At 49.6% G+C, this 26,092-nt stretch overlaps 2 protein-coding genes across 2 annotated transcripts in view; one reads left to right on the forward strand and one right to left on the reverse strand.

The window, feature by feature from the left end:
- Positions 1 to 432: 432 nt before the first annotated feature.
- Positions 433 to 13,418, reverse strand: DUSP5 (dual specificity phosphatase 5). The gene is made up of 4 exons (XM_077877659.1): positions 12,885 to 13,418; positions 8,295 to 8,443; positions 4,844 to 5,063; positions 433 to 1,931 (listed from the first exon to the last, which is right to left on the reverse strand). Exons 1-4 carry the CDS (start codon positions 13,261 to 13,263, stop codon positions 1,531 to 1,533), a joined length of 1,149 nt encoding a protein of 382 aa, XP_077733785.1. The 5' UTR covers positions 13,264 to 13,418; the 3' UTR covers positions 433 to 1,530.
- A 218-nt stretch (positions 13,419 to 13,636) lies between these two features.
- Positions 13,637 to 26,092, forward strand: part of LOC144301118 (uncharacterized) — a 33,806-nt gene continuing 21,350 nt past the window's right edge. The window contains exons 1-2 of the mRNA XM_077877661.1: positions 13,637 to 13,757; positions 14,005 to 14,136. Of these exons, the coding sequence (XP_077733787.1) occupies positions 14,007 to 14,136 (130 nt within the window). The 5' untranslated portion in view covers positions 13,637 to 13,757; positions 14,005 to 14,006. The remainder of the gene's footprint in view (positions 13,758 to 14,004; positions 14,137 to 26,092) is intronic.

The following is a 26,092-nucleotide window of genomic DNA, read 5'->3' on the forward strand; positions in this document are numbered from 1 at the left end:
CATGTGCCAGGCACTAGAAGGAGGCTGACCACAAGCTTGGCACTCGGGTTTGCTACAATCAAGGCCTTGAGCTTTAAGGGACCTTCGGGATCCTCTAGCTCATTTCACTGATGAGGCATCTGAGGTTCAAGACCACCTTGCCTGGGTTTGTGGAAGTGAAGAGCTGTGAGTGGGTGGACCACCTCTTCACGTGGCTGGCGCCTAAGGACTCCTCCTGCAAGGAGCTTAGGGAAGCCTCTCAGTTGGAAAGCAGTATTCTATATCCCTAAGATCACCAGCTCTCAAGCAGACACGCAGACTCACACCTACAGTAGCATGTCCACCATCACCCTAGTGCTCACCTGGAAAGTGTTTGGATCCAGTGAAAGAGGCTGGGTCCTCACCTAAATGTACTCCTACCTTATGACCCCAACTTACCAGTATGAAGAAGTGTTTTCTTTTAATCTTTTTATTTTGCACTATAAAAAAACAACACCCAGTAACATACTGCTGTTCTTCACATTCATATGGATTTTAGGAAATTATTGCCTTTTCCCCTGGAGAGAGAAACTACAGACAAAAAAAGAAGTACCACATTACAAAATCTGCAAACCCCAGAAGTCCACAGTCTGAAGACAACCCCCAGGGGTAGGGGAGAAAACATGTGTCACAAGAGACAAGACGAGCACACATTAAGGACAGCAAGCTGGGGAAACGACCAGTTCAATGCCAGTGACCCGGACGCAGCGGGTCCCTTTTACTCTTGGCACCCACAGCCACCCCCTCAAAGGGGTGATTTTTGGTCTAAGGTCTGAAGAGCTCTTTTCGAATGACACAAGAGATGCTTTGAGGAGGGGGGTGACGAGAAAGGTTCAAGTATGAATAAGAATCATGCGAAGTCCAAAGTTAGGGAAGAACCCCCAGTGGAAAGGACACCCAGACAGGTCAACGTCTTGCTACTTCAACCACCTGCCTTCACACGGGACCCAAGAGGGAGTCTCAAAACCATGTGAGGGTTCAAATAAGCATCTTGATCTTGTCCCTCCACACCCTGGAGGGGTTACTTTCCTGACTGGGTGGTGATCAGCTTATGCCCTGAAGCAAGAGACAGATGCAGAGACTGCCAAAGTTAAAAAAGTAAGGTGGAAATTGTGCTTCCTTCAGAACAACTTGGCTTTGTAACTGCCTTTTCTCTTGGTCTAGCAACTGCTCTCTCCCACGTTGCTGTGGGTATTTATTGCCTTGCGCTTGAAATGAAAAGGCGAGCTTGGAGGTGCAGGGCCTAGGCGGTCCTGAGAGGGCAGGGGGTCTGGAAGTACAGTAGTCGGCACGTGCTGTGCTCTAATAATGGCTTGGCCTTCCTTCGGTCCCCAAAACCTATCCCCGCTGTACATGTGAAGTTCGTTTGCAAGCCTGGTGACCACTCACTGTCCCACTGGGGCGGCGGGCCAGTGAGGTGTTCAGTATTGCACAGGTATGAAATGTCCACGAGTTTTAAAAAAGCAGAATCACAGTTGTTCTTGGGGCTCAGCTGGTTCCCCCATCCTGGTTTTAGCAGGATGTGGCCGTGGCCATGGGGCTCCTGCCGAGCTCTGAGACTGTCGAGTGGGTGGGCATGGGTGCCAGCACCGAGGTAGGGAACGTGCAGTAGGAACCCTGCATGTCAGGGCTCAGTGTCTGCAAATGGGCGAGGAATGAAGAGCCGGCTGCCTCCCCTTGGCAGGAAGGAGCCTGAGGCGTGGAAGGTAGGATCTCAGACTCATACTGCAGGAGCTGGCCCATGAAGCCAAAGTTGGGCGAGACCACACTCCTCCGCTGCTTGATGTAATCGAAGGCATCCTTCAGGCGGAACTGCTTGGCCTTCATGAGGTAAGCCATACAGATGGTGGGCGAGCGGGAGATCCCAGCCTCGCAGTGGACCAGGACCTTGCCTCCCTTTTCCCTGACACAATCTAGAAGGAAGAAAAGACAGTGAGGAGGTGTTGGGACTGAAACCCAAAGGCAATGCCAAAGATACAAGAATTAAACACAAAAGTGACCTAGTTATCAAACATCACATCTGCCCAGAGGCGAAGGTTCCCACATAGTCTAATGCTCATTGGCAGGGACAGAGCTTTTGGGGTCCCAGGAGAGTCTATCCTCGTGTGGGACCTCTCTAATCTTTAGAGGTGCTTCCCTGTTCTCCAGGATACTTGCATATATTCTGCCCCTGAAGGTGCTAGACTGGAGTAATAATCCCTTCCTGGAGATGCCATCCTCACTTGGGTTCCTGAAATGGGTTTCAAGAGGCCACTAGAAAATCCTTGACATTGCATGCAAATCTACTGGGTATGTATATTTTCCTGAGAGGGTCGCAGGTTTAAAGACTGGCTCAGAAAAGCAATTCCTGCCTCTTGGGATCTGATTCTCATAGGAATGACCTAGCCCCGTCCCTCCTGCTAGAGGCCTACCAGCCTCCCTGGGCACCCTATCTGGCTGTGCCAGGGCGAGATGTTTGGCTCAGCTCCCAGAGTTCCCACCACCGAACGTCCAATGAATAGTGCACAGCCACTAATTACAGCCCTGGCTAAGTGACGCTTACTAGACCAGGGGATAGAGATGGCTTTCGCAAACTCCATCTTGCACAACAATGGGAGACACTGCTGTAAACCTACCACCACGAGTTAGCATTCTTTAGCTCAATATGTCAAGGGGGTGGCCTCCTTTTCTGTTCCACTCCTCCCCCCACCCCGGAAGAATTACAACAGTTAAAAAGGAGGAGCAAAAGGTTACACATATATGTACACATCAATTAAAAACCACAAAAAAAAACAGTCTTTCCAATTCCCTGTCTTGCTAGTGAGGAAACTATTACATCACAACACAGGAAGTCTGATGTACCTGGCACTGTGAAAGGCCACAGTACACAAAAACATGTAAGATTCTGAAGGGCAAATCAAGTCAGCTCCCTTCCCTCCCTCCCTCCTTCCCTCCCTCCCCAAGTTCACAAGTTCGAAAAGATCAACTTGGATCAAGTTAGGGAGGAACCCTGGAGCTTCCCCAACAGAACCCAAGTCCCAAAGGCCATACTCAGTGGAGCTCATTAGAGGTACCCCCAATTTAGTCTGACTCAAAAAAACTTCCTGTAAATTTGTTCAACCCTCAACCCTTAGGATTGTAGGGTCAGGACTCACAATTTCCCTTTGCTCCTTGTAGACTAGCTTTTCATTGCCCAGTGACATGTCCAAGAAAGCAAAGGGCCTAGAGTTGCTTCTGTTCTACCCCTCAGGACCGGTCTTCCACGTGGCCTTCCCAGGAGGGCCCTGGGAAGGTGCCAGTGCATGGTATGGGCTCAGTTCCCCCTTCCACCAGCAGGGCAAGGAGTCTGGGGAAAAGCATCCTGTGCTTTCAAAAGGCTGTGGGGGTTTGTGTGGTTGTGTACATAATACACAGGATGGGGAGGGAGGCTTCTGAGAAATGGATGGGGGCGGGTTTCATGAGCTCACGCAGTAGCTATCTAGGTAATTAAATAACAGGCAGAGAAGGGCAAGGCATTCCCAGGGTCAGGGAGACAACGTCAAGGGTTTCCCATTCTGAACCTATCATTTGGGCTGCCTCTCAGAGATCCAAAGGAAACCTCTCAGCCCAGAGGCTCAAAGCACCAGGACAGGCTTAGCCCTCTGCCTCTGGTGACTTTCTTTTTTAAATTTTTTTAATTTATTTATGATAGGCACACAGAGAGAGAGGCAGAGAGAGAAGCAGGCTCCATACACCGGGAGCCTGATGTGGGATTCGATCCCGGGTCTCCAGGATCGCGCCCTGGGCCAAAGGCAGGCGCCAAACTGCTGCGCCACCCAGGGATCCCCTCTGGTGACTTTCCCAATGGGTTTCCTGTAGAGGAGAAACCACGTGTGATGAGCACAGGGCTCACCATGTGGCTGAAGGGCTCTCCTTAATTGCTACCTGCCCTAAATAGTTATTGCTGTGCCCAACACCTGCATTTCTGCGTTTCCCCCTCTAAAGCCCTCAAGTCAAGGTAAGGAAAATCACATCTCAGCTTCAACCTCCACGCATGTTAAATGGAAAGGAGAGGACAGGCCACAAGGTTGGGGAGTGGTGCTTGCAAATCAGAAATGGAAAAAAGTCAGCCTAGCCACCGAGGTGGGAGGAATTGGGGGTGTGGGGGAAGTTGTCAAATAAGGGAACAATCCAGGCTAGGCTGAAGAGATAGAAACCCAAAGCCCAAAGCCCTTTCCAGGCAGAGACCAGAGGTTTTCCAGGCCTGCGCAGGGGAGCGAATGATAACTGCCTAACACAAGGTATAAGAGATGCCAACTTCTCTGTGCACAGAGCATGGAGCTTGATCAAATGCTATCCTTAATCCAAAATTAGCTGAAAATGCAAAACAAATTGCCCCTAAAGCAGTCTGCCAAAAACTGTGAAAAGCTGCCAGGGCCCTCAGGGCTCAGTGTGTAACTGGTGCTCTCTCAATCCTTCTGTTTGCTTTTTAAAAATACCCCAACCTACGTAGAAGCACAGTTAGGATGGTTCTTTCCCTCCCTTGCTTCCCTGGCGTGGAGCATTACGCACGGACACACTCTGCTTCCCGCCCAGCTAGGGAAAATAACAAGAGCAGCAGTGAGTGTTGCCATAAAATTATATTAATTCATTTATCTTGCAAATTAAAGCTCCTATTAATAGCAACTTGAATCCTCCCCTCTGCCTCTTTGGTGGCTGCATCTCTTCCTGGCCCCAACGCCTGGTGGTTGCAGATACAAGACACTTTTCTTCTTGGCAAAGGGAGCCTCCATCAGTACCTCAAAACCAAGAACAGGTGCCCCTTTGGGACACCCCCAAATGACTGAGGGTGAATGACTGAACCTACCAATGAAGTCAATTGCTTCTTGAAAGTGGGAGCTAATGTCGGCTGTGTGGCTGTCTTCCACAGGGATCCATTTGTAGTGTAGGTGGGTCGTGCAGGACTCGGAAATCCGCCGTGAGACATTCAGCAGGGCCGTGATGTGCAGGTTGGCGAGGAACTCGCACTTGGATGCATGGTAGGCACTTCCAAGGTAGAGGAATGGAAGGATTTCGACGGGGCCGCCCTGGAAAGAAGGGTGAAGGAAACATTGGATTAACTCGCTCCTTTAGGAGAGGAAACAAAACAACCCTGACCTACTTGTCGTTAAGGTGGGAGGTTCCCTTTCTGGTTTCCAGGTAGAGAGTTCAGAGCCAGGGTAGTTGAACCAGGAGTGTGGGTGGAGCCTCCATCCTGGCCGACTTTCTACCCGACATTGCTGCCTTGTGACTCAGTGATGGCAAAGCCCACACAGCAAAGATTTTCATTTTCTTATACATATTGAGGCGAGAGGACATGCTAACAGCCTTCCTGTGCTGATAAGGATGAGAAGATGTGCGTGACGGGAAGAACTGAGAAGCTTACATTCAAGTTCTAGCTGCTCCGACAGCACCAGGGCAAGCCTTCTAACTGTGGGGCAGCCTCAGTTTCTTTCTAGATGAAACAGATGTCAACAAGACAAGTACCTCCACTTTATAGCCCCGATGTTCCTACAGTGTTATTTCATCAAGCCTAGAGTACGGATGATTGGTCCTAAGATACATGTGGGTTTCAGAGATGTTAAAATGTGCCCCAAAGGGGTGCCTGGGTGGCTCAGTGGTTGAGCATCTGCCTTTGGTTCAGGTCATGATCCTGGAGTCCTGTGACTGAGTCCCACATCAGGCTCCCCATGGGGAGCCTGCTTCTCCCTCTATGTCTGTGTGTCTCATGAATAAATAAAATCTTAAAAATAAATAAATAAAATGTGCCCCCAAGAAAGGATGCTTCTTGGAAGTGGAAATGACCACTGTTTTTACCTAGAACCCTTAAAGAAAAGCTATTAAGCCAAGGGGAGAGGGGTTTCTCCTACCCCTGATCTTCCTCACGTGGGGCTGAGCATTTGTGAGAGATGCTGACATCATCACCCTTTTGGAAGGCCACCCACACACCAGGTTTCCAGTGAAGGAGGATCCCAATTAGAAGCAGAGACCATCTACCCTGAGGCAAAGTTAAAAAGAACAACAGCTTGCCGGTCAGACTCTGGCAGTCTTAGCACCTCCAGGGTGGCAAGAAAAAACCCAAGTTAACTGCAACAATGGGAGAGTCTAGAGATTTAGAAAGACTGGGGTTGGGGGGACAGTGGCTGTGTCTTTGGGAGCCTTTCTCCCCTCATCCACCCGCTTCCTGTATTTCCATTTCCTGTCCTGGAATAAAAGCAGAATGGAAACTGCCAGACCCGTAACAGGGAAAGGGGCATAGGACGAGGGGTAGGTAGAAGAAGGTACCCCCTTCTTCTCCTGCCAGCAAAATGCAATTTTCAAATTACCTGGCATGCGGTGTGTGCTTTTTCTTTCCTGAGAAAAAGTGTTTAAGCAAAGGCCGGTTTGGTCACTTGGGGGAAGTTATAGAGGAGTTTACAAACTCCTCTGTAACTCTAGTTTACAAAAGATAGAGTAACAACCAGTATATACATGTATTTTTTTAAGTAGACTCTGCACCCAGTGAGGGGCTCAAACCCATGACCTTGAGATTAAGACCTGGGCTGAGATCAAGAGTCGGATGCTTAACCGGCTGAGCCCCTCCAGGTGCCCCACCTGGACTTAACACTTCAGATGTACCTACATGGATGTCTCCCTCTCTTTAGTGCCTGGAAAACACTGACACACCAGACCTGGGATCTTATCCAATTACTTCTAAAGCCTAAAACAACAACCCCCTGAAACCATGTATCTTTCTTTTTCTGATCCCTCTGTTTAGACTCCAGAGGAAGAAACCAACGGCCTTCAGAAACCCCAAAGGTTAACGCGAGCTTGCCTGGCTTCTCTCAATGCAGACGCGCTTCTAAGAAATAGCACTCGGGGGTTCCCCAGATGAACCCTAGAGACACATCAGGGCCTCCCCAGTCCTCTCTTGGCCAAACGTCTGCTGTGCTTTTACAACATCCTGACAATTCTTGTTTCTCTTTCACTTTCTGCGAAGCGAGGGTAAACCACCCAAACAAACAAAAAATAGAAATCCAGTGAAGCCACATGCCCAAACTTGAATGTTAAGGGTTCAAAAATTAAAAAAAAAAAAAAAAAAAATACGCTGTATTTTTTAATAAAGGATAACAAACAAAATAATAACCCTGGCACCTTGCCAAGCTAACAGACTTCCTAACCAAGGATCCCATTCAAGGAAAGCCACTTGGCTTTACTGGGAAGTTTATTCCCAGGGGCAGAGCACTGCTCATGACAGGCAGTCATTTTAGACAGCATCCAGGCATCTTCCTTCTTTAGGATTGTGATATGCAATTATTTTGGGGGGAAAACCTGAAAAGATCCTCCTGCCAAGTCAGGTGCCCAGACTGGCCCCTTTCCAAAAGGAATTCTGCTTCTGTGGAAAACAGAACAAGGTCCTGAAAAGAATCAGAGTTAAGAGAAGGGGGGAGCTCTGGGCCTACTGTTACCAGGAGCCCAGCTACAGGATTCTTTGCAAAGAGATCATCTCCGCTGTGAGATACATTTTTTCCTCCCCCTCTGTAAAATAGGAAGGTGGGCTTCGAGCTCTGGCTTCTGCCAGATTTTGATCCTTGCCTGCCTTTCCCTCATCCTCCCGCACTGGAGGGAACCCCTGATTGAGTCTTCCACATTTTCAGCCTTTAAAGAGTTGCTGGAAAGTAGAATACTTTGAAGGAAAAAACCCCACATATTTGTAGGAGCTTGAAATTCTCTATGGTGTCTCTTGATCTTCTCTGGGCTTCAGAATTTATGGAATTGTAAGCACCAGAAACCCTTGGGGCCTGCTTAGCCATCCAAATAGGCATCCATTCCTCCAGCCCTGTTTCGGTTAAAAATAACAGTAAGACACATCTTGACAGGTCCTAGGTTGTTGTGCAGAAACTGCAGAGCATGAACAATTACAAAGATTAACACAGGAAGCCTGAAAGTCAGCTCTGAAACATCTTCAGGGAAACCTAAACTAGTATTTTGAAGCCTCTCTGCACTTCCGAGGCCAGCTAATCATAATGTATCTTTCACTTCCCCTTTTCTCCAGAAGCTGTCAAGCATCCTGTGGCTCAGTTTGCTCTTGTCAGCTTGTTTGCTGGAAAGAAGCCCATTTACTCTTGGATGGAAACTCAAGTTGGCAAGCCATAGCTCTCTGAAGCTAGAGGGCTCTGCCAACACCCTGATCCACAAAAGAACGAACCAGTGCCACCGAGCGAGTGGGGAGAGGAAGAGCCAGGGGGCCGAGGAAGGAACAGAGTCAGCAGCCAAGACAGCACTTCCACACCACTTACCTGGTCATAGGCTGGCCTGTAGCTGATGCTGAGCACTGGTTTCCCACACTGGCTCATGAGGGCTTTCTCAGTGTCAACCTTCTCTTGTGAAATGGGTTGTACATCCACACAACACTCAGGATATTCAGAGTAGAAAGTCTCATATCCCCCTGCAAGGGGTTAAAAAAAAAAAAAAAAAAAGGAAGATAAATGTTAAGCATTGATTTCTCAGGCTTTCAGAAAATGTCCAGAATTAATCAATACCCTCAGTGTGGAAGAGTCAAGAATATATATATATATATATATATGTATATATATATATATATATATTTTTTTTTTTTTTTAAGAGTCAAGAATATTAAGCTAACATAGATTCTGGTCTTATAAAATAAAAATTGAGCCCAACCAATGAATAGCTTTAAAACAGAAATGGGCCACACACACACACACACACACACACACTCGCTCTTCTAAAAAGTTATAGTTCAGAGAGGCAATCATTAACTTTTTGTGTCTATCAGAAGCAGCTGAAAGGAAATCTGACATCTGGCAAATATTAACCAAATCCCTCCAGAAAACAAAAGCTATTTTCACTCATTTGTCTAAAATGCAGGTGTGATTATGCAGAATTTCATTCATTTGCAAGAGACGCCTAAATTGGTCAGTTTTATCCCTGGCCCATTAGCTCTGAACTGGATTATGGATGGAACCCCCTCTATTCATAAGGGAATGGGGGCTAGTATGAGGTTTAAACTAAGAGCAATTAAAACAGCCCTGCCCTTTCTCACTCCCAAGGTGCTAAAGAACACTGTTGATAATCCTCTCTATAGGTCCAATTTTGAGTAATCAATCTAATTACCCTTAGAACTTAATTCTCAGTCCAAATAAGTAAAAACCAAACTAGAGGCACGAGGCCCTTAGAACTTAATTCTCAGTCCCAATAAGTAAAAACTCTCTCCCTCTCAAGACTACCTACCCTCCCTTTCTACCTTATTAACTTTCCCTTCTGATCTTCCCCACAGCATGTCCTCAGATAAGAACTACCGGCAGGTAGGACTCTGTAAAAATCCTTTATATTACATTTAAACTTCTCCAGATGGGAAACTTCAGGTAAAAGCTACTGTGACCAAGGCACAGAAACTTGGGTATATTAAAGCAATCTCAGGCCCAGCACTAAGTAGGAAAGAACCAAATGAAAAACATGCCAAGTGCTACCAGGTGAATAGGCCAGCCGTCACTTGGGGAAACCCTCACTCCCAATCCAAAAGGACCTAAGGGGCTTCTGAGAGCCTCCAAAAAACCCTTCTATATTTTTCTGACCCGAATAATTCACTTAGGGTCAAATATTTGATTAAATATGCATCCTGAGACTGTGTATTTTCCAAAGTCCCTTCTTTCTTCTGTCTCTGGGTGTTGTGATCATCCCACAGTGGAGCGCACGGTGGTTTTAAACCCCTGCAGTAGACAAATGGTTAATGGATAGCATGGCGGTCTCCAGCTCCCTCCCAGAAGCTGCAGCCAATTCCTAGAATGAGTCATCTTGCCATTACTGCTTCCTCCCAGCTTGCTGGAACTGCCCCCGCCCCCATGAGTACACTCCAATCTCCTCTGTGGTCACTTCAACAAAAAGCCCAATGGGCCTCCCCAGATCAGCTTCTGGTCCTCCCAGTCATGACAGGAGCCCACATGTCAGAGAATGACTGAGGTGGGAGGCAGTGGTATTTGTGACTTAGCTTCCCCCTCCCCTCACTGTAGCCCCTCGGCCCTTTCCCTCCTGGGCGGCCCTTTCCCTCCTAGGAGGCAGAGAGAATGTTCGAATTAGTGACCCACAGCTTTGTTGAAAGAGGTGACCCTCGTTAGTAAATCACTTCCTGTGCTTGGGCCTCCAATGTTTTGGGTTCCAGGAGACAAACGGAGTGATATGGGATGGGAATCGGGAGTAAGAGTGGCCCAGGCCCTCCCCAACTTTCCCAAGAATGAGGCTTGGGAAAGAGAAGCCTTCAGGCCACCACATCTCGTCTTTAAATAGCACACTTAAGAGATGGCTGTCAGGACAGACAGGAGGTGCGGGTGTGGGCTGGGTTCCGCCTGCCTGTTGACAAAATAAGGCAGGCAGGCCAAGAGTCTCAGTGTAGTTGAGGGACAGATAAACAGGATCCTGTCTCTTCAACCTGGGGTCAGGAGTCCTTCAGATTAGGTGGTGGTCTCTTTCACCCAGTCCCCTCAGAGGCATGGACAGACAGATCATTCTTCCTTGGTGCCTCACTCTTGAGTTGCCAGAGCTGTGGCAATTCTTTTGGCTGCTTTAACCCTCTTCAGAGTGATTCCGCTTTTGATCACTGCTGCATGACCAGGGGAACAGAGAAGGTGTATGGACACTGTATATAAATACACAGTGACAATGCCATTCAGTCATCTCATTTTAGTGTTATTTGGGGACGGGGTGGGGTGGGGTGTGCGGAGGCTAAAAGAAAGGATGAAAGGCATTGCCCCCAAGATCTGAAATGCCACTAGACTAAAACCTGAATTCATATCCGGACATGATGTAGAGAAGTAAATAAAATTTTTCTTGAGCAACAACTTAAGTTTTGTACTGTTGTAACAGTAGGTATCCCGTAATTTCTACTGAAATTTAAAAGGCACACAACGATCAACCTGGCAATTATCAGAATTTTACTGAAAGACAGTACACACACCAAGCATTTGGACAAAAATATGCCCTACCACACTGCCTCAAATAGTGAGGTTGAAAGAAACCTACTGGCTACCAGTAGAGGACTGGTTTAAAAAGTAAAAGGGACATGTACGCTCGGATATGGACTAGTCTCCCAAGATCTAGTTAAGTGAAAGAAGCAGGAACTGGAAATATACAAAACCATCCTCCTTTTTAAAGATACTCATGGAAAATCAGCTTGTCTAAAGATGAACAAAAAAAAGTTGGTGGCTGTCTCTGGAGAGTGTAACCGGGCTCAATGGTGTGCAGAAGACACTTTTTTCATTGTACAGCCTTTGTGCTTTTATAATTTTACTTGTGTATGTTACTCTCAAAAAAAATTTTTTTAGACATGAATTTTCCCAAGATGTGAGTCTATAGAGCTCCTTCTTTCCTGTGGCAGTAACTTCTACTAAACAGTCAGCGTGCCCCCCCCCCAACCCCCCCCCCCCAGAGGGGTACGGAGCAGAGGCAGGACCCGGAGGGGTTTCCTGGAACATTTCTTTCATGCTACAGGGGAGGCAGTAGCTTTTCCTGTACCCATTACTAAGAACAGGACATAAAAACCACATCAGGAAGAGAAAGAAATCCCAGGCTAAGTGCGAAACTTCTGCAGAGCTGGGAGGGCATCTCTCCATCCCCTGCAAGCTGAGAAGATGACCATCTTCTGCTTGTCATCTCCCTAACAGGAATAAACAGGGGACAGTCTGTAAGAGGCGCTAATGGAGGTGGGGGCTGCGCGTGTGATCTCCTGGCCTAGAGTGTGTGAAATTCCCCAAACTGCATGGTTTTAAAACAGGGCCCTAATCCTCAGCTCACTGCATCCGAGTTCTGAACCACATTCCTGCTGTATCTCAAGGAGTGGGCAACAGGGTTGGCAGGGCCTTGGGGCACAGCTCGGCTGAACTCTCATCTCTGCACTGTGGACTAGGTCTTCTACACATCGGAGATTACAAAGAACTCAAGACAAGGCGCGAGAAGTCATAGGAAGGGATCCAGAAATCAAAGCTCCGTAGTCTGAAAGTAAGTCACCTGCTCACTACAAGGCTCAGAAGTCAAAGTCCTCTCTCCAGCAGGTGTAATGGGCGGACTGGTGGGGCACCTCCTGGGGCGACTCAGACCAAAGGCGACGGAGTCCCTTTGGCCACCAGCCCGCTACGCCTCTCCCAAATCCTGGCTCCCGGCCGGCCGCCCCCCACCCCTGGCAGCCGTCAGGGAGCCGGCCCCGGGGATGACCTGGGGGCCAGGGGGCGGGGGGCAGTTAAGAGAAGGGGTAAGAAGAGCGGGAAGGCTGTCGGTTCCAAATGGAGCTAGAGAAAGACCTGGGAGGGGAGACGGGAAGGCCGGAGGAAAACAATAAAAAGCAGTAAAATGCAGTGGAAAGGAAGGGGAGGGGCTGGCCAGGGTCAAAAAGGCAAGAGGGGTCGGCGAAGACTGCCCAGCACACGTTAACCGTCCAGGCGGGAGGAAGGGGGCGCCGCGGCGCCACGCTCCGGGGGCGGGGGGTTGGGGGCGCGACCCGCTGATCCCGCCAGATCAGTCCCGGAGCAGGGCTCGGAGCCCCGGCCCCCGCGAGGGCGGCTAAGCCGGCGAGGCTGGGCGCGCGCGGCACGACCCGACGGCCCCCTCCGCGGGACCCCCCCCCCCCGCCCCGGGCCGACCGGCTGCCCGGAGCTTTCGAGGAACGCGGGTGGGAGGGCGAGGCTGCGAGGCTGGCGCGGGCAGCGGCCTCCCCGGCGCACGTCAGCCCCGGGTGCGGACTTCGGGAGGCGGCGACGCCCGGGGCGGGGGTGGCGGGGGTGGCGGGGGGCGCGCCGCACGAGGAGCGCACGGGAGCCCCCCAACCCCCCGGGCCGGGCGGGGGCGGGGGCGCGGGCCGGGCGCCCCGACGCGCTCACCTTTGAGGAAGTAGACCCGCGGCCCGGCGGGCAGGCAGGCGAGCAGCGAGGTGAGCACGACGCGCGCGGCGCTCTCCTCGCGCAGCTTCTGCCAGTGGCGGCTGCCCTGGTCCAGCACCACCACGGCCGCCACGCCGCCGCCGCCCTCCTGCAGCAGCCGCGCGCGCGCCGCCTCGTCGGGCAGCACGTAGCGCGCAGACACCGCGCCGCCGCGGGCCCGCCGCAGCACCACCGAGTTGAGGTTGACGTTGAGCGAGCCGCGCACGCTGGAGGCGGCGAAGGCCAGGTAGGGCCGGCAGTCGAGCACCACGCAGCGCGCCGCCGCCTCCTTGCGGAGCATCTTGCGCAGCTGGCGCCCGTCGAGCGACGTGACCTTCATGCCGCGCGCCCCGCAGGTGCCCCCGGCCGGGGCCCGCCGGCGAGGCACGGGAGGCCCGCGAGGCTGCGAGGCTGCGAGGCTGCGAGGCTGCGAGGCTGCGGCCGCTCCACCGACCGCCCGAGCCCGGCGCCGGAGCCGGAGCCGGAGCCGGAGCGGCCGCGCGGCTCTTCTTTCCCGCCCCGCACGCTCGGCAGCCGGCCCGGCCACTCGCCGCCCCAGAAGCCGGGGATTCCGCCGGCAGCGCCGCGTTTTATGTGAATGAGTGAGCGCCCCGTGACGCGGCTGCCCATATAAGGCCGGAGGGGGCCTCGCCCCGCCCCCGGCGTCTGGCCCCGCCCCGGGGAGCGAGCCGGAGGCGTGGGGCGGGCGCGGCCTTAGTCAGCCGGCGAGGGAGGAAGTGGAAGGCGCCTCCCTCGGCCCTGCGGCCGGCGCGGGCACACTCACTCGCGCATCACCGGGGCCGCCGCCGCTGTCAGGAGCGCCGCGAGGCCGAGGTGACCCACGCGGTGCGGGAAGAGGGGGCGGCGGGGGAGGCAGGGCCTGGCGCCGCGCGATCCGCCTCCGAGCCTCCTAGACGCGGGGGCCGAGGCTGCTGGGGGCCGAGCCGGGCGCGGAGCGAGCCGGGGCCGAGGGCAGCCCCCCCCCCCCCCCGCCGCCTGTGCCCGCGGGGCAGCCGGTGCGGGAGCCTGGGCTTCCCCGAGGCCTGACGCGGGAACGACGTGCTTCGCGCTTCGCCTCTAGGGATGAGCTATGGAAGACTCCAGATTGGGTTTGCGTCGGTGACCGGTGGAGTGCAGGCACGGCCACCGTCTGCTGGGCTCCTTACACTGTTTTCTCCACGTTTCTGTGTGCTTGACGTTTTCTGTAATAAAGGTAACCTCGGGGATCCCCGGGTGGCTCAGCGGTTCAGCGCCTGCCTTCGGCCCGGGGCCTGATCCTGGGGTCCCGGGTTCGAGTCCCGCGTCGGGCTCCCTGCGTGGAGCCTGCGTCTCCTCCTGTGTCTCCGCCTCTCTGTGTCTCTCATGAATAAATAAAATCTTAAAAAAGAATAAAATAAAGGCAACCTCAAAGTCAAAATGGAGAGAAGAGCCAGCAGTTTATCTCCCCAAATGGATTCTGCCCTCAAAGGATGGGCAGTCCTTTTTTCTCTGTAACACTTCAACAATAATGAGAATAATTGGTTTTTTTATTTTTATTTTTTTTTATTTTTGAGGAGCCGTCTTCTGGCCCCTGGAAAATCTATCACGGAATCGGCTGCAGCGTCAACATGCATCCGTTGACGGAGCTCAGTCCAGGCAACTGTCCAGGTGGCTTCTGGATTTGGGGGATTATCTGTGGATCAAGCCTAATCCCAGGCTGTCTGCTCCCCAGCAGTCCCCAGCAGCTTCAGGCTTCCCATCCCCAATCTTGGTGAACGGGGCACGTTCACCCATTCAGCAGGCATTCATTGAGGGCCAGCTTCGTGCCAGGGCTCCGCTGGCTGCAGGAACAGGTGTGAGGGAACCTGCCTCTACTCTCCAGCTTGGAGACCCACCATTTTCGTTTTATTAGCTGGAGCAGGGAGGGAGCTGCTCAGTACAAAACAGCCTGCTTCCACGAAAAAGGTGCTTGTTTACTACAGACACAGGAGAATGAGGTTTCTAGAAGGAAGCAGAGATCAAATTCTGAAATCAAATGCAATCAAACCGGACGCTAGATAGTTGTTATTGGGTCACAGCTGCATTCAATCTGAGCACTGTGCGTTGGTGGTATAGTGGTGAGCATAGCTGCCATCCAATCTGAGCACTGTCCTGGCCCTGCCCCTGGAGCCCTAAGGAAGATGTGATGTGGGGGGGGGGTCTCTCTTTGGGGTTATTCCTGCCAGCCTTCCCTGCAGTTTGCACCCGCCTCCAGTGTCACCAGCAACATCCACCACCAGATGTTTCAGCCCAGAGCCACACATGTATGGAGCACCCACATGGCCCAGCTCCATGTTGGGTGCTGGACACCCGAGTGAGCAAGACTGGTTGCCCCCAGCCCAGAGAGGAGGCTTGGCACAGCCACAGGCCTCTTTAAGGTCCTGCAGTCCGTATGGAATAGCATCCAGGGTGTGGGGAGTGGGGGGACCTGAGAGGGCCTCCCAGAGCAGGAGAGGAGAGCTGAGGGAAACTTCAAGGAATGAATTGAAGTTAGCCAGGCCACTGAAGGGGGAGGAAGGAAGGCATTCCAGGCAGAGGAAACTGCTAGAGGTAAAGAAAAAACAAAATGCTGGCTTGATGTGTGCTGGAGGTTTGTGAGAGACTAAGACACTCTGGCATTTATTAGAAAATTAAGCAGGGTCAGGTGACAGAGGGCCTTGTGTGTCATTTAAGGCATTTGGATCTTACCCTCTGGCTGGGGTAGCCCTGGATGAGGTGTCTTACAGTGACCTGGTCGGGGGGACATTTATTTGGGAACCTCTGTGAGGCAGCACTGTGGAGGATGGATGTTTTATTTGAGAGTGGGGGTAGGGGTCCAGACTGGAGTCAGGGAGCCAGATAGGAGGCTTTTGTGGGTAATCCAGGCCTGAGCTGATAAGGGCCTGCCGGAACTTGGCAGTGATAGCAGCGATTGGAGAGGCCACACAGATGGGAGAAACATTTAGGAAGTAAATTGCCGGAAGGGTCGGGATGGGGAGACAGAGGGTGACGCCAAGGTTTTCAACTGGGGTAATTGGGTGAATGGTGACACCTTTAGATTAGGGAACCTACAGGAACAGATCTGGGTGAGTAGCAGCAGGAGGAGAAGGGGCTGAAATTCAGGCATGTTAAGTTAGAGGTGATCAAGGACCACCCAAGGGGGTGCCCAGTAAGCAGCGGGGTGACCTGGCAACCATTGCAGAAAAGTCATCTGTCAGCCTCTCCACGTCCAGCATGATCCCAGATTCCAGGACTCTGCCTTCCAGATTTCTCTTCTGACTTGCCCTTTCCAGTCCTGGGGAAGGGCTTGCTTCGTGGGTGTCTGACCTGCGCAGCTACACAGGGCCCCTGCTTACTTTAATGCTCTGCTGTCACTCTTTTGAAATTCTTAACAATTTTTGGACGAGAAACCATGCATTTTCTTTTTTGTACCAGCCCCCATAAATTATGTAGCTGGTCCCACCCCTGGCTGTAGTTAAAGAGCCCCATTATCTCCCATGCTGGGCTGTATAGTCATGTCCTGTTTCCCAATCTCCAAGCTCTCTCCTTGCTCTCTCATCCTCTACAATGTGATCTTTTTAGGCATAGATCTGAGCATAGAGCCCACCTGCTTTGCTCTAAAACCCTCAATGACACCTACGCACTGTCTGATAAAATCCAAATTCCTTAGTGGAACACCAAGGTCCTTCTTGTTCTGGCCAGTTGGCCATAACCCACTTCTAACCTTGTTTCTCTCCTTCCTTTCTGCCCCTCCTCCCCACCACAACCCAGGCTCTAGTTGCTGCCTATTTCCCAAACTTGCCCAGCATTTTACTGCCTCTGCCCTTCCTACAGTACTACAAGGCCTCCCCCATTCCTTTGCAGAGGGATCCTTCCCCTTCATACACAGCTCCAGAGCTACTGTTGCACCTCCAAGAAGCTACCCCCTCAATCCCGAGCCTGTTAATCAGTTGTCCTCCTAGGCAGGGGGTGGTGGGGTGGTGTCTCACCTTTGTGCAGTTTCTCCCTCCCCCAACCTGACAGGTGAGTGTTATCTGTCCTGCCATTAACCTGCAGTCTCCCAGGCCACACTGAGAATTTATTCCACCAACTGTGACTGCGTCATAACACCTAGCACATGGTAGGAGCTGGATCAGTGTGGTAGAATGGAATTCAGTGCTTGCTGAGACCTGCAGCTGACTTTTTAGGAAGCACCTGGGAAGAAAGTTGGCCACAGTATGGAAATCAGAGGCTTAGTCCCTGGGTAAGGAGACCAGATAAGAAGCTGTGGACACACTGCCCCCAGGATCAGAAACTGTACTTTATCAACTACAGGCCAGGCAGAAAGAGGAGGGTGTCTGAGATTGGAGCTGTAAATAATTATGCCTGTCTACCCTACTGCTTTGAATGGGGGAAAAGATCGGCTCAGGGGGAAAAAAAGCAGAATTCAAATTAATGTTGTGAGATGTACATGAGGCAGGACCTTGTTCTATTCATACTTCTCTTACCCTTGCCAGGTACTCTCAGAGGGAGACAAGATTTTTTAGGTTTCTTGGTGCTTGTTTGAGCAGTCATCCCAACCTTGAAGCTCTGGTTCATCATTGTGATCTGGGATTCTTACCCTTTGGAGGGTCATGGGTGCCCCTTCTAAAAACGATGTGGGGGCAGCCCAGGTGGCTAAGCGGTTTAGCGCCACTTCAGCCCAGTGTGATCCTGGAGACCGGGGATTGAGTCCCGTGTTGGGCTCCCTGCGTGGAGTCTGCTTCCCCCTCTGCCTGTGTCTGTGCCCCCCACCCCCCTGTCTCTCATGAGTAAATAAATAAAATCTTTAAAAAATTTTTTTAAAAAAAAGATGTGGGCCTACAGCATTCAGCTTCCAATGTCAGGGTGTTTCACGGACCTGGGAACTCCTGTGTCTGTGTCTGCTCACTTCAGTCTCAGTAGGAACTTCTAGAATTCTTCCCCAGCCCTGCTTCCCATCCCCCTGCCCATAAGATGGACCCAGATGGCCTGTGGTGATGGATCAGAGAGTACCCAAAAATGCCAGGGAGGAGCCCAGAGCAACCCCAGGGCCAGCCTCAGGGTCCTTTCAGAAGGATGACTTTGCCTTCCCCTTCTTTGTTTCTGTTGATACAGGTAGCACGTGCTTATTGTGGATAAGGGAAGTGCAGGGAAGTGAAAATGCTGCTTCCCCTCCACACCCCCCTTCTTTTTCTTAATAAAAGCACTGCTGTCTCTCAGGCTTATGATCCCAAATCAAGGCTGCCAGACAGGTCTGGATCCTAGACTTGCTTCCCACCATCTTGCATAAAGGAAAAAGCACTGGACTAGGAGTCAAAGATCTGGATTCTTATCCAATCTCTGCTGTAACCAGCTTTGATTCTTGAGTTAATATTAGTAAAATGCTTTTTGTGTAGGGTGGCTCTTTTTCTCCCCATGGACCTCTTTCTCCCTTGCCCCCAGGTTTCTTGGAATCAATACAGTGCTTCCTCATAAGTCCAAACAGCACTTGCTGTGTGACTGTTGAGAATCACTCATCCTCTTAAAGCCATGGTTTCCTCTTCTATAAAATAGGGACATTAGTGTCTATTTGCTAATGGTGACTGATGATGACAGAATGTACATAAAGCCGTATTACATGATGCAAGCAAAAGATATTTGTATAGCTGTTGTTGCTAATACTATCCATCAGCAAAGCATTTACCTGGTCAAATCCTGATGCACTGGGTACATTCGGTTTCCTCTTCTGTAAAATGGGAGTGAAAAGACTTTTCTAATGGCACAGGAAAAAAAGATGGGGGTAGGGTATGGCAGGGAAGAGGTGCCTAATTCATCTGGCAATCAAAGAATTATAAGATGCCTACAGACTTGTTCTTCTGAAAGTCTGCTGAGTACAGGGAAATATTTAAGAGTAAAAATCCCCAGGGCAGCCCTGGTGGTGCAGCGGTTTAGTGCTGCCTGCAGCCCGGGGCGTGATCCTGGAGACCCTGGATTGAGTCCCACATCAGGTTCCCTGCATGGGGCCTGCTTCTCCCTCCGCCTCTCTCTCTCTCTCTCTCTCTCTCTCTCTTGCTCGCTCTGTGTCTCTCATAAATAAATAAAAAAATAAAATCTTAAAAAAAAAAAAAAGAAAAAGGAGCAGCGAGGAATCCAGCTCCCTGATAAAAAAAAAAAAAAAAGAGTAAAAATCCCCAGACCCAGTTATAGTAAGGTAGGAGAGAAAAGAAGCAGTTCACATAATAATTGCAAAATTGGGTGATTTTGAAAATGCTGAGAAATGAAGACATTTTATGAAAAGAGATGGCTAAAGCCTGGAGTATTAGAGCAGGTGAGCCTGGAAGAGGAGTTGAGATCTGACAAATAACCTTGCCAATTCTAAGAGCAAGGACTTGGGAGTGTAACATCCTGAAGTTCAAGTCCCTGGTCTGCATCTTACTGTTGTGTGAACTTGAGCAAGTTATATCACCTTTCTAAGCCACAATTCTCTTATTTAGAGAAAAGAAAAAAAAAAAAGTGGGGGGAGGGTTATAATAGTACCTACCTAGAAGGGCTGATGAAAGGATTAAATAAAGTGCCTACAAAAAGCTCTCCTCTGTGTGCCTGGAGCGCGGTGAGGGCCCTATGCGAGCTATTATTTTTCTTTGTGATAAGTGATGAGTAGCACCAAAGCACAGAACCTTAGTAGTAAGGAATTTTAATTCTACCTTGAAATTTTCCAGAAAGGAACTTACTGTCTCAGGAGACATTTTTGAATGAGGCCAAAAAAGGAAACAAGCATGTTCTGAGATATTATGAGATGCCAGGGATGTCCTGAGCATTTCACTTATTCTTAACAACCACCCTATGATGTAAGTACTGTTGCCTCCACTTTACAGTTGGCCCAGATCACATAGCTGGAGCTGACTTCCCTGTATCTTCCATCCTTTGCTTCTAGGTCAGAGAAGTACACAGTATAAATCTATACCCTGTTTGAAATATTTGAATAGTCATCTTGTCCCTACCCTGCTATCTCTTTTCTAAGACAGTAGTCCTCATTCCTCACAGTAATAGTTTTCCAGACTCCTGGAAGACTTGTTTATTTGCCAGAAGTCTTTACTTGTGATCCCTGAATGAAACCTGGGTGCAGCAGAGAATGTCCATTCATTCAAAGTTCTGGGTTCTACCAAAAAAAAAAAAAAAAAAAATCCCTGGATATGATTAGAGAAAGGAAGAGATGTGGGAGAGAAAGTACCAAAGCAAAGAAATGCAATTCTTCCCCTTCCATTGAGGAGCCACAAACTATCTATCTCTGAAGGATAGGAGCAGGGTTTGATCCTCCTATCCAGCCTCAGCTCATTTCTTATTCTGCTGTTCAAATTTGGTCTTGATAATGTGGGGGCATTTTTGAATGCTATAGGAAGTGGGCTGGGGTGGGAGGAAGTTAGAAGGAGCAAGTGTGTGGTCTCCCCAGCTTCAACCTAGAGATTCTAGATTCCAGGCAGAAAGATAAATGGCTGTGGCAACTTGTGTGTGTGTGTTTGTGTGTGTGTGTGTGTGTATTTACTGGTGAGTGTGTGCCCTTGAGTGAGCCTAATATTAACTACACAGTAAGATACCCTGGGGACAAGGAGGATGGGAGAAACCACCCAGACTTGAAATGTCAACAGACTCTGGGTAGAGCTCTTTTGGCTGCCCCTTCCCTTCTCCCTCTCTCCCTCCCTCTCTCTTTTCCCCTCTCCCTGTGTGTCTTGTGGTGTTTGAAGATGTTTCCCAGACTCCAGTCTTTTCCCACCTTCATGGATTTTGCAATATCTGAATACTACCTCCTCTATCATTCCCAAAATTAACTTTACAGAGACTCATTTAAACAAATAAACAAACAAAAAATCCCTTATTCTGTCTTAAACAAAAGGATCTGGGGTTTAATAATCTAATCCTATTTTCGGTAGTAAAGATTAAAATATATGACAATTCAAATGGGAGATTTTCATCTGTGTGCTACCTACAGTCACCTCTCTTGCCATCAGGATACCACTTTGTCCTTGGGGAAACAGGAAACATTTCCATGTTGGCCCCCGTGTAGCCTTGAACACATGGTGGAAACTCTCCTGAGCTAGCTACTTGAGTCAAGTTGGGATAGTTAGTAAGTTGTAAAGTAGAAACCAAACAATAGGCATTAAAGTACCTTATAAAGTGCTTGGGAAATTATTTTCTATCAGTAATTTCCTTGCTCTTAGGAAAGGTGGGGTCTGGAATCCTATCTCTCCTGGCCCAGAGCTAGTGGAAAACATTCCTTGAGCAAGGTCTTTGACCAAGAGGACTCCCGAGCTTTGCCACCTGACCTGCTGTGGGGACCCTGCGGGCAGGAGCGACTTCCCTTCTCTGTGTTGCAGTCTCTTGGCCTCCAAAGTAATGTCAGTTACGGCAGCACTTCTCAAACTTGATGTGCGTGAAATCAGAGGAACCTGCTGAAACATGCAGATCATCATTGTGTGGCCTGAGAGCCTGCATTTCCAACCAGCTCCCAGGGGTTGCCGATACTGCTGGTCCCCAGACCACACTTTGAGTAGCAAGGAGTTATAGTATTTAATGTCTAGAAGTGTTGAATGGCTTAGATAATACATTCTAAACATTTGGCCTGGTGCTTACGTCAGAACTTATCCAATAAATAGTAGCTCTATTGTCAATATTAGAGTGATTATTGTATATGGGGAGAGCCAGGGTGGGTTGAGAGGTAACCCCAGATAGAACAGAAAATGATGAAACTTATTGCATCTGTGTGGTTTGGAAAGAGCAAGGTACCAGGAGTCAGGAGACCCAGGGTCAAGTCTTAGCTTAGAACTCCTGCTATAGCTGTCTTAACCTTTTTTTTTTTTTTTTTTTTTTTAAGATTTTATTTACTCATGAGAGACACAGAGAGAGAGAGGCAGAGACATAGGCAGAGGGAGACAGGCTTCATGCAGGGAGCCCGACATGGGACTCGATCCTGGGACTCCAGGATCACACCCTGAGCCGAAGGCAGGCGCTCAACTGCTGAGCCACCCAGGCGTCCCTGTCTTAACCTTTCTGAGCCCGGTTTTCCCCTCCACAAAAGGGAAGGGGGATTGAATTGGATGGTGTCTAAGGATTCTCTCAACTTTAAATCTAAACTTGAGGCCAGTAATCCCTGCTCCACCCCCACCACCAAAAGACACTGCTAACAGGCCTGACCTTGGCCAAAACCTTGAGCCGCAACTGTTACAGAGATGGGCCTGCACCGAGCTTGCCTTGACTACAGGGAAGATGAATAACTAGAGAACTTAGCCTGGTGCCCTTGGTATTCCTGGAGCCCTGGGTGACATCACCCCTGGAAGCCTCCATGCCTCAGCCAGCTTGTCCAAAGTCCTCCCTATTAGGGCAGGATGATTTGCAGTGTAAGTGGGAGCAAGTTTGCTGCGTGCCCAGAAAAAGGATGTAAAAGGACGCATTTTCAACATTCTATCCCACTGCTTCACCGCACTGGAAGCAAAGATGATTCACGACCAAACTCCTTGTATGTATATATCATGCCTAGCAGATGCCAGCCCCTAAGCATGTCGCTCCGGGCTCTGGCCTCAAGACCCAGGCAGCTAGACCCCTCAAGAAACCTGCTTCTTGCTGGAAGAAATGAGCACCCAACAGCCTAGTTCCCAAGAGAACAGGCCAGCATAAATCTCATAGCCTCAAGCACTTTGCCAGTGCTACCCCAGACAGTTTATTAACCCACATGTCTCTGCTGAGATCTGACCATGAGAAACATCTATTGAGCACCTGCTGCATGCCTCTGGCCAGGCAAGTTCACCTAAATAACTCATTTAACCTGTGAATTACATCCCAGTGAAGGAGAGCTTAGTGTAGATTGGGGGCACTCTGGTTCAGAGAGGCTAGGTGACCTGTTCAGGATCACACAGCAAGACATTCAAGTATAATGCCCTGAGCAAACCCACCTGGTTGGGCTGACCCCTCCCTTCTCTTTCCTCTGTTATAAACCTGCGTCAAAGGCCCTGTTCTTTGTGGTTACATTCGATTATTTATTTTTCCCTCTCTCCCTCTGTCCAAAAAGCCAGCTCCTAAGGCCCTTGCAGCCATAATCTCTAGCCTGTTCCGTAGCTGACCCTAGTAAGACACTTTGCCCATTGAATAATGAAAAGCAGTATGATCTTAGCACCCTACTGCCCAGCTCTGGGCTGAGTGGGGAAGGAAGAAGAAGGAGCTCAGGACTTCGTTCCCGACTTTAGGGACCTACTATTGGGCGTTATGCACCTGATTCTGAAAGAGGAGGGTCCACAAGTCAGGCTGGGCTTGGTTATAGATTCAAGAGGCCAGTGGTTAAAATCGGAGGGAAAGGAAATAGTTGAGGGCCGAAGCAGTCAGGGCAGGCTGGGGAAAGTGTAAGGAGTGAAAACCGGGGAGCATTTACTCAGGCAGAGAGGAGAAAGGCTCTGTAGCTGAAAGAGACAGAATAGGAGGCAGCACAGGAGTGGGAGGGGGAGGCAGGCAGGTGTCGTCTCCAGGGAGATCACCCCAGTGGGGTGCAGGGGGGCTCTGGGACCCGAGAGAAGGTGGGGGCAGTTAGATCTAGGAGAAAACACCTGCTTCGTGTAAGCAGGTGTTATGTATATGGTGTCTAAAAACGTTTATTACCCTTTGACCTAGTAATTCCACTTCTGGGAAGTGATCTTAAGGAAAATCTCCAAAATCCGGGGGAGGTAAAGCTATATTCACAACAGTGTTCATCACAGAGCTATTTATAAGAAGGTAAAAATGGAAGCAGCCAAAACATTTCTCATGAGAATGGTGAAGAAATTGGTATATCCAGCAGCCGTGAGATGTGATGTTTTCAAAGCCTCTGAATAACATTCAGAATCAATTATCTTAAAATGTTAAGGGAAATGGCAGATTACACATAATAACAATAGCTGCCTTTATGGAGCGCTATTTCCTAAAGCCACTTCTACATGCTTTCCCTATTGGCCTCATTTAATCCATACAACAGCCCTGAGAGGGTGCAGTTACTCCCACGGAACAGATCTGGAGACTGAGGTTCACCCTGGTAGAGAGGGGAAGCCCTGTGATTCGTGCCCTGGTCCCACTCCACTGTGTGCTGACTGCCACCTTAGGTGAAACATCTGATAAGGAGACCAGAGAGGAACATATCAAACCCTACAACCCATCTTTCAGAGTGGGAGGTGGGGGAGGGGTGATCCTCCCCTCCTCTGTTTTCCAAATTTTTCCTTGTGAAGTTGTGATATTCCTTTTGTATCTTTGCCTATTTTCAGTTCTTTATTCTGCTCATCATTCTGTAAACTCGTTCCCACCCCACCCCACCCCATTTACCAGTAGATCTCAGTGACCCTGTCATCTTGTGGATGCCCTTTATTCTTTGGGGGAGGGGCCCTCTGGTGATTCCACAGTGTACATTTTAGCATGATTTGTTTACCCGAGTCTCCCATTGAAGGACATATTTCCTGATATCCCTTTGGACAGAGGGTTGCATTTGTTTCAAGAATGGGTTGAAAAAAAGAAGTACTTCCAGGGGGCTACACGTGTGGTTTTGGCAGATTGGGGTTAGTGCTCCAGATTCAAGGACTGTCCCTGTTGGTAAGTGGCTGGCTGGAGGGAGTGGGTCTGTTTGAAGGATCAGTTTCTCTGGAGTCTTAGGTTTCTGGAAATAATATCCCTACACCCCACACTCCCCTTGGGGCAGCTCTATCAGCTGACTCTCCTTGGCAGGTGTAGGGCTTTTCTCTTTGGGGGAAGTTACAGATTAGGATCCCCACCCTTGATTCCTATTGACAGACAGCTAATTCTGTTTAGCTGTGGGCAAGTCCTCTTCAGGAAGTCATTTCTTCCAATGCCTGTGGGCCACCAGGATGCAACACTGAGTCTATTTCATTCAATTCCACCAACTTCCCTGGAGGTTTGTTACAGCAAATGTAGTTTGAAAAACCAGAACGTTAGCCAACTCCTTATACTGGCTGTGCAGCCTGCAGCCAGCTTTGTCAGAGCCCTGGGCTGTGTGCTTCATTTATACGGAATCAGGGGCTGGAATTACAAGGTTTCAAACAGCTCCAGCCTTCTGCTATGATTCTTTGAGGCCTTAGACACAGTACTGCATCCTACTAGCTATGTGCTCCTAGATGAATTATTAACCCCTCTCAGTGTCAATTTCTCATCTTTAAGATGGACATAGTGAGACATACCTGATAGGATTGTGCAGAGTAAATGAATTAACTGCCAGGAGTTTGGCGCCTAGCACAGTGGCTATCCCTGGGAGCTGAGCAGTGAGTCATGCTTCTCATACTTAAGGATCTGAATAATGGAAGCCCTTGGGTCTCTCGGCCCAGTCTCCAAGGTGTTTCCTGGGGCTGCTCTGGAGAGCTTGTCTTTGAGAACCTCTTATCCAGGTGGGAAGCCTATTCATTTCTTAGCCAAGGTGATGGTACCCTAAGCCACTTAAGCTAAAAACAAAAGCAGCAACAACCAAACACCCCTTCTACAGGCATCTCTGGACCTAGTTAAGAGTCCAAACCCATAGAGCTGCTGTCTGGCCAGCACATATTATATACCACCTCTTGCTTCAGCCTTAGCTTGTCTTCATGACATCGCTCATCCTGAACCCTGGCAGCCAGTGCAGCAACCTAAAACTCCTGGGAAGGGAGGCATCAACTTAGTGAAGTTTAAAGGTCTGGTCCAAAATGTATTATCAGAGAGAGAGAGAAAAAAAAAAATGGGACAGAAAGTCTGGCAGTAGTATTGCAGGAAAAGGGAAAACCCGCTTACCCAGACAGGTGTGTGTTTTCATATTCTACAGACCTTTTTATGTACTTAACGTGCATTGTGCTGGTATAAAAAACACTCTAGTATAAAAGTTATCAGCTATCAGCAGTTTCTTCTGGGGAATGCGGTGGACTCTCCTTTCTTACTCTTTGCCTTTCTAATAGCACATCTTTTGAGACAGGCAGTTATTGTAGTGGTTAGGAATGAGAGGCCGCTGGAGTTAGACCATTCCAGTTTGGCTTCATACTCCGATGTGTGTCTCTGGATCAGACACTGCAGTTCCTGCGGCTCATCTGTAAAAGTGGGATGACAATAATAACAAAACCAACCTCACAGGGGTGTTTGGAGGATTAAGCAAGGAGATACCTTTGCTTAGCACAATGCCTGGAATTCAGGATGCACTCAGAAAAGGTCAG

Source organism: Canis aureus, chromosome 29 (genome assembly GCF_053574225.1).
Source record: "Canis aureus isolate CA01 chromosome 29, VMU_Caureus_v.1.0, whole genome shotgun sequence".
In the NCBI taxonomy this organism is placed as follows: domain Eukaryota; kingdom Metazoa; phylum Chordata; class Mammalia; order Carnivora; family Canidae; genus Canis; species Canis aureus.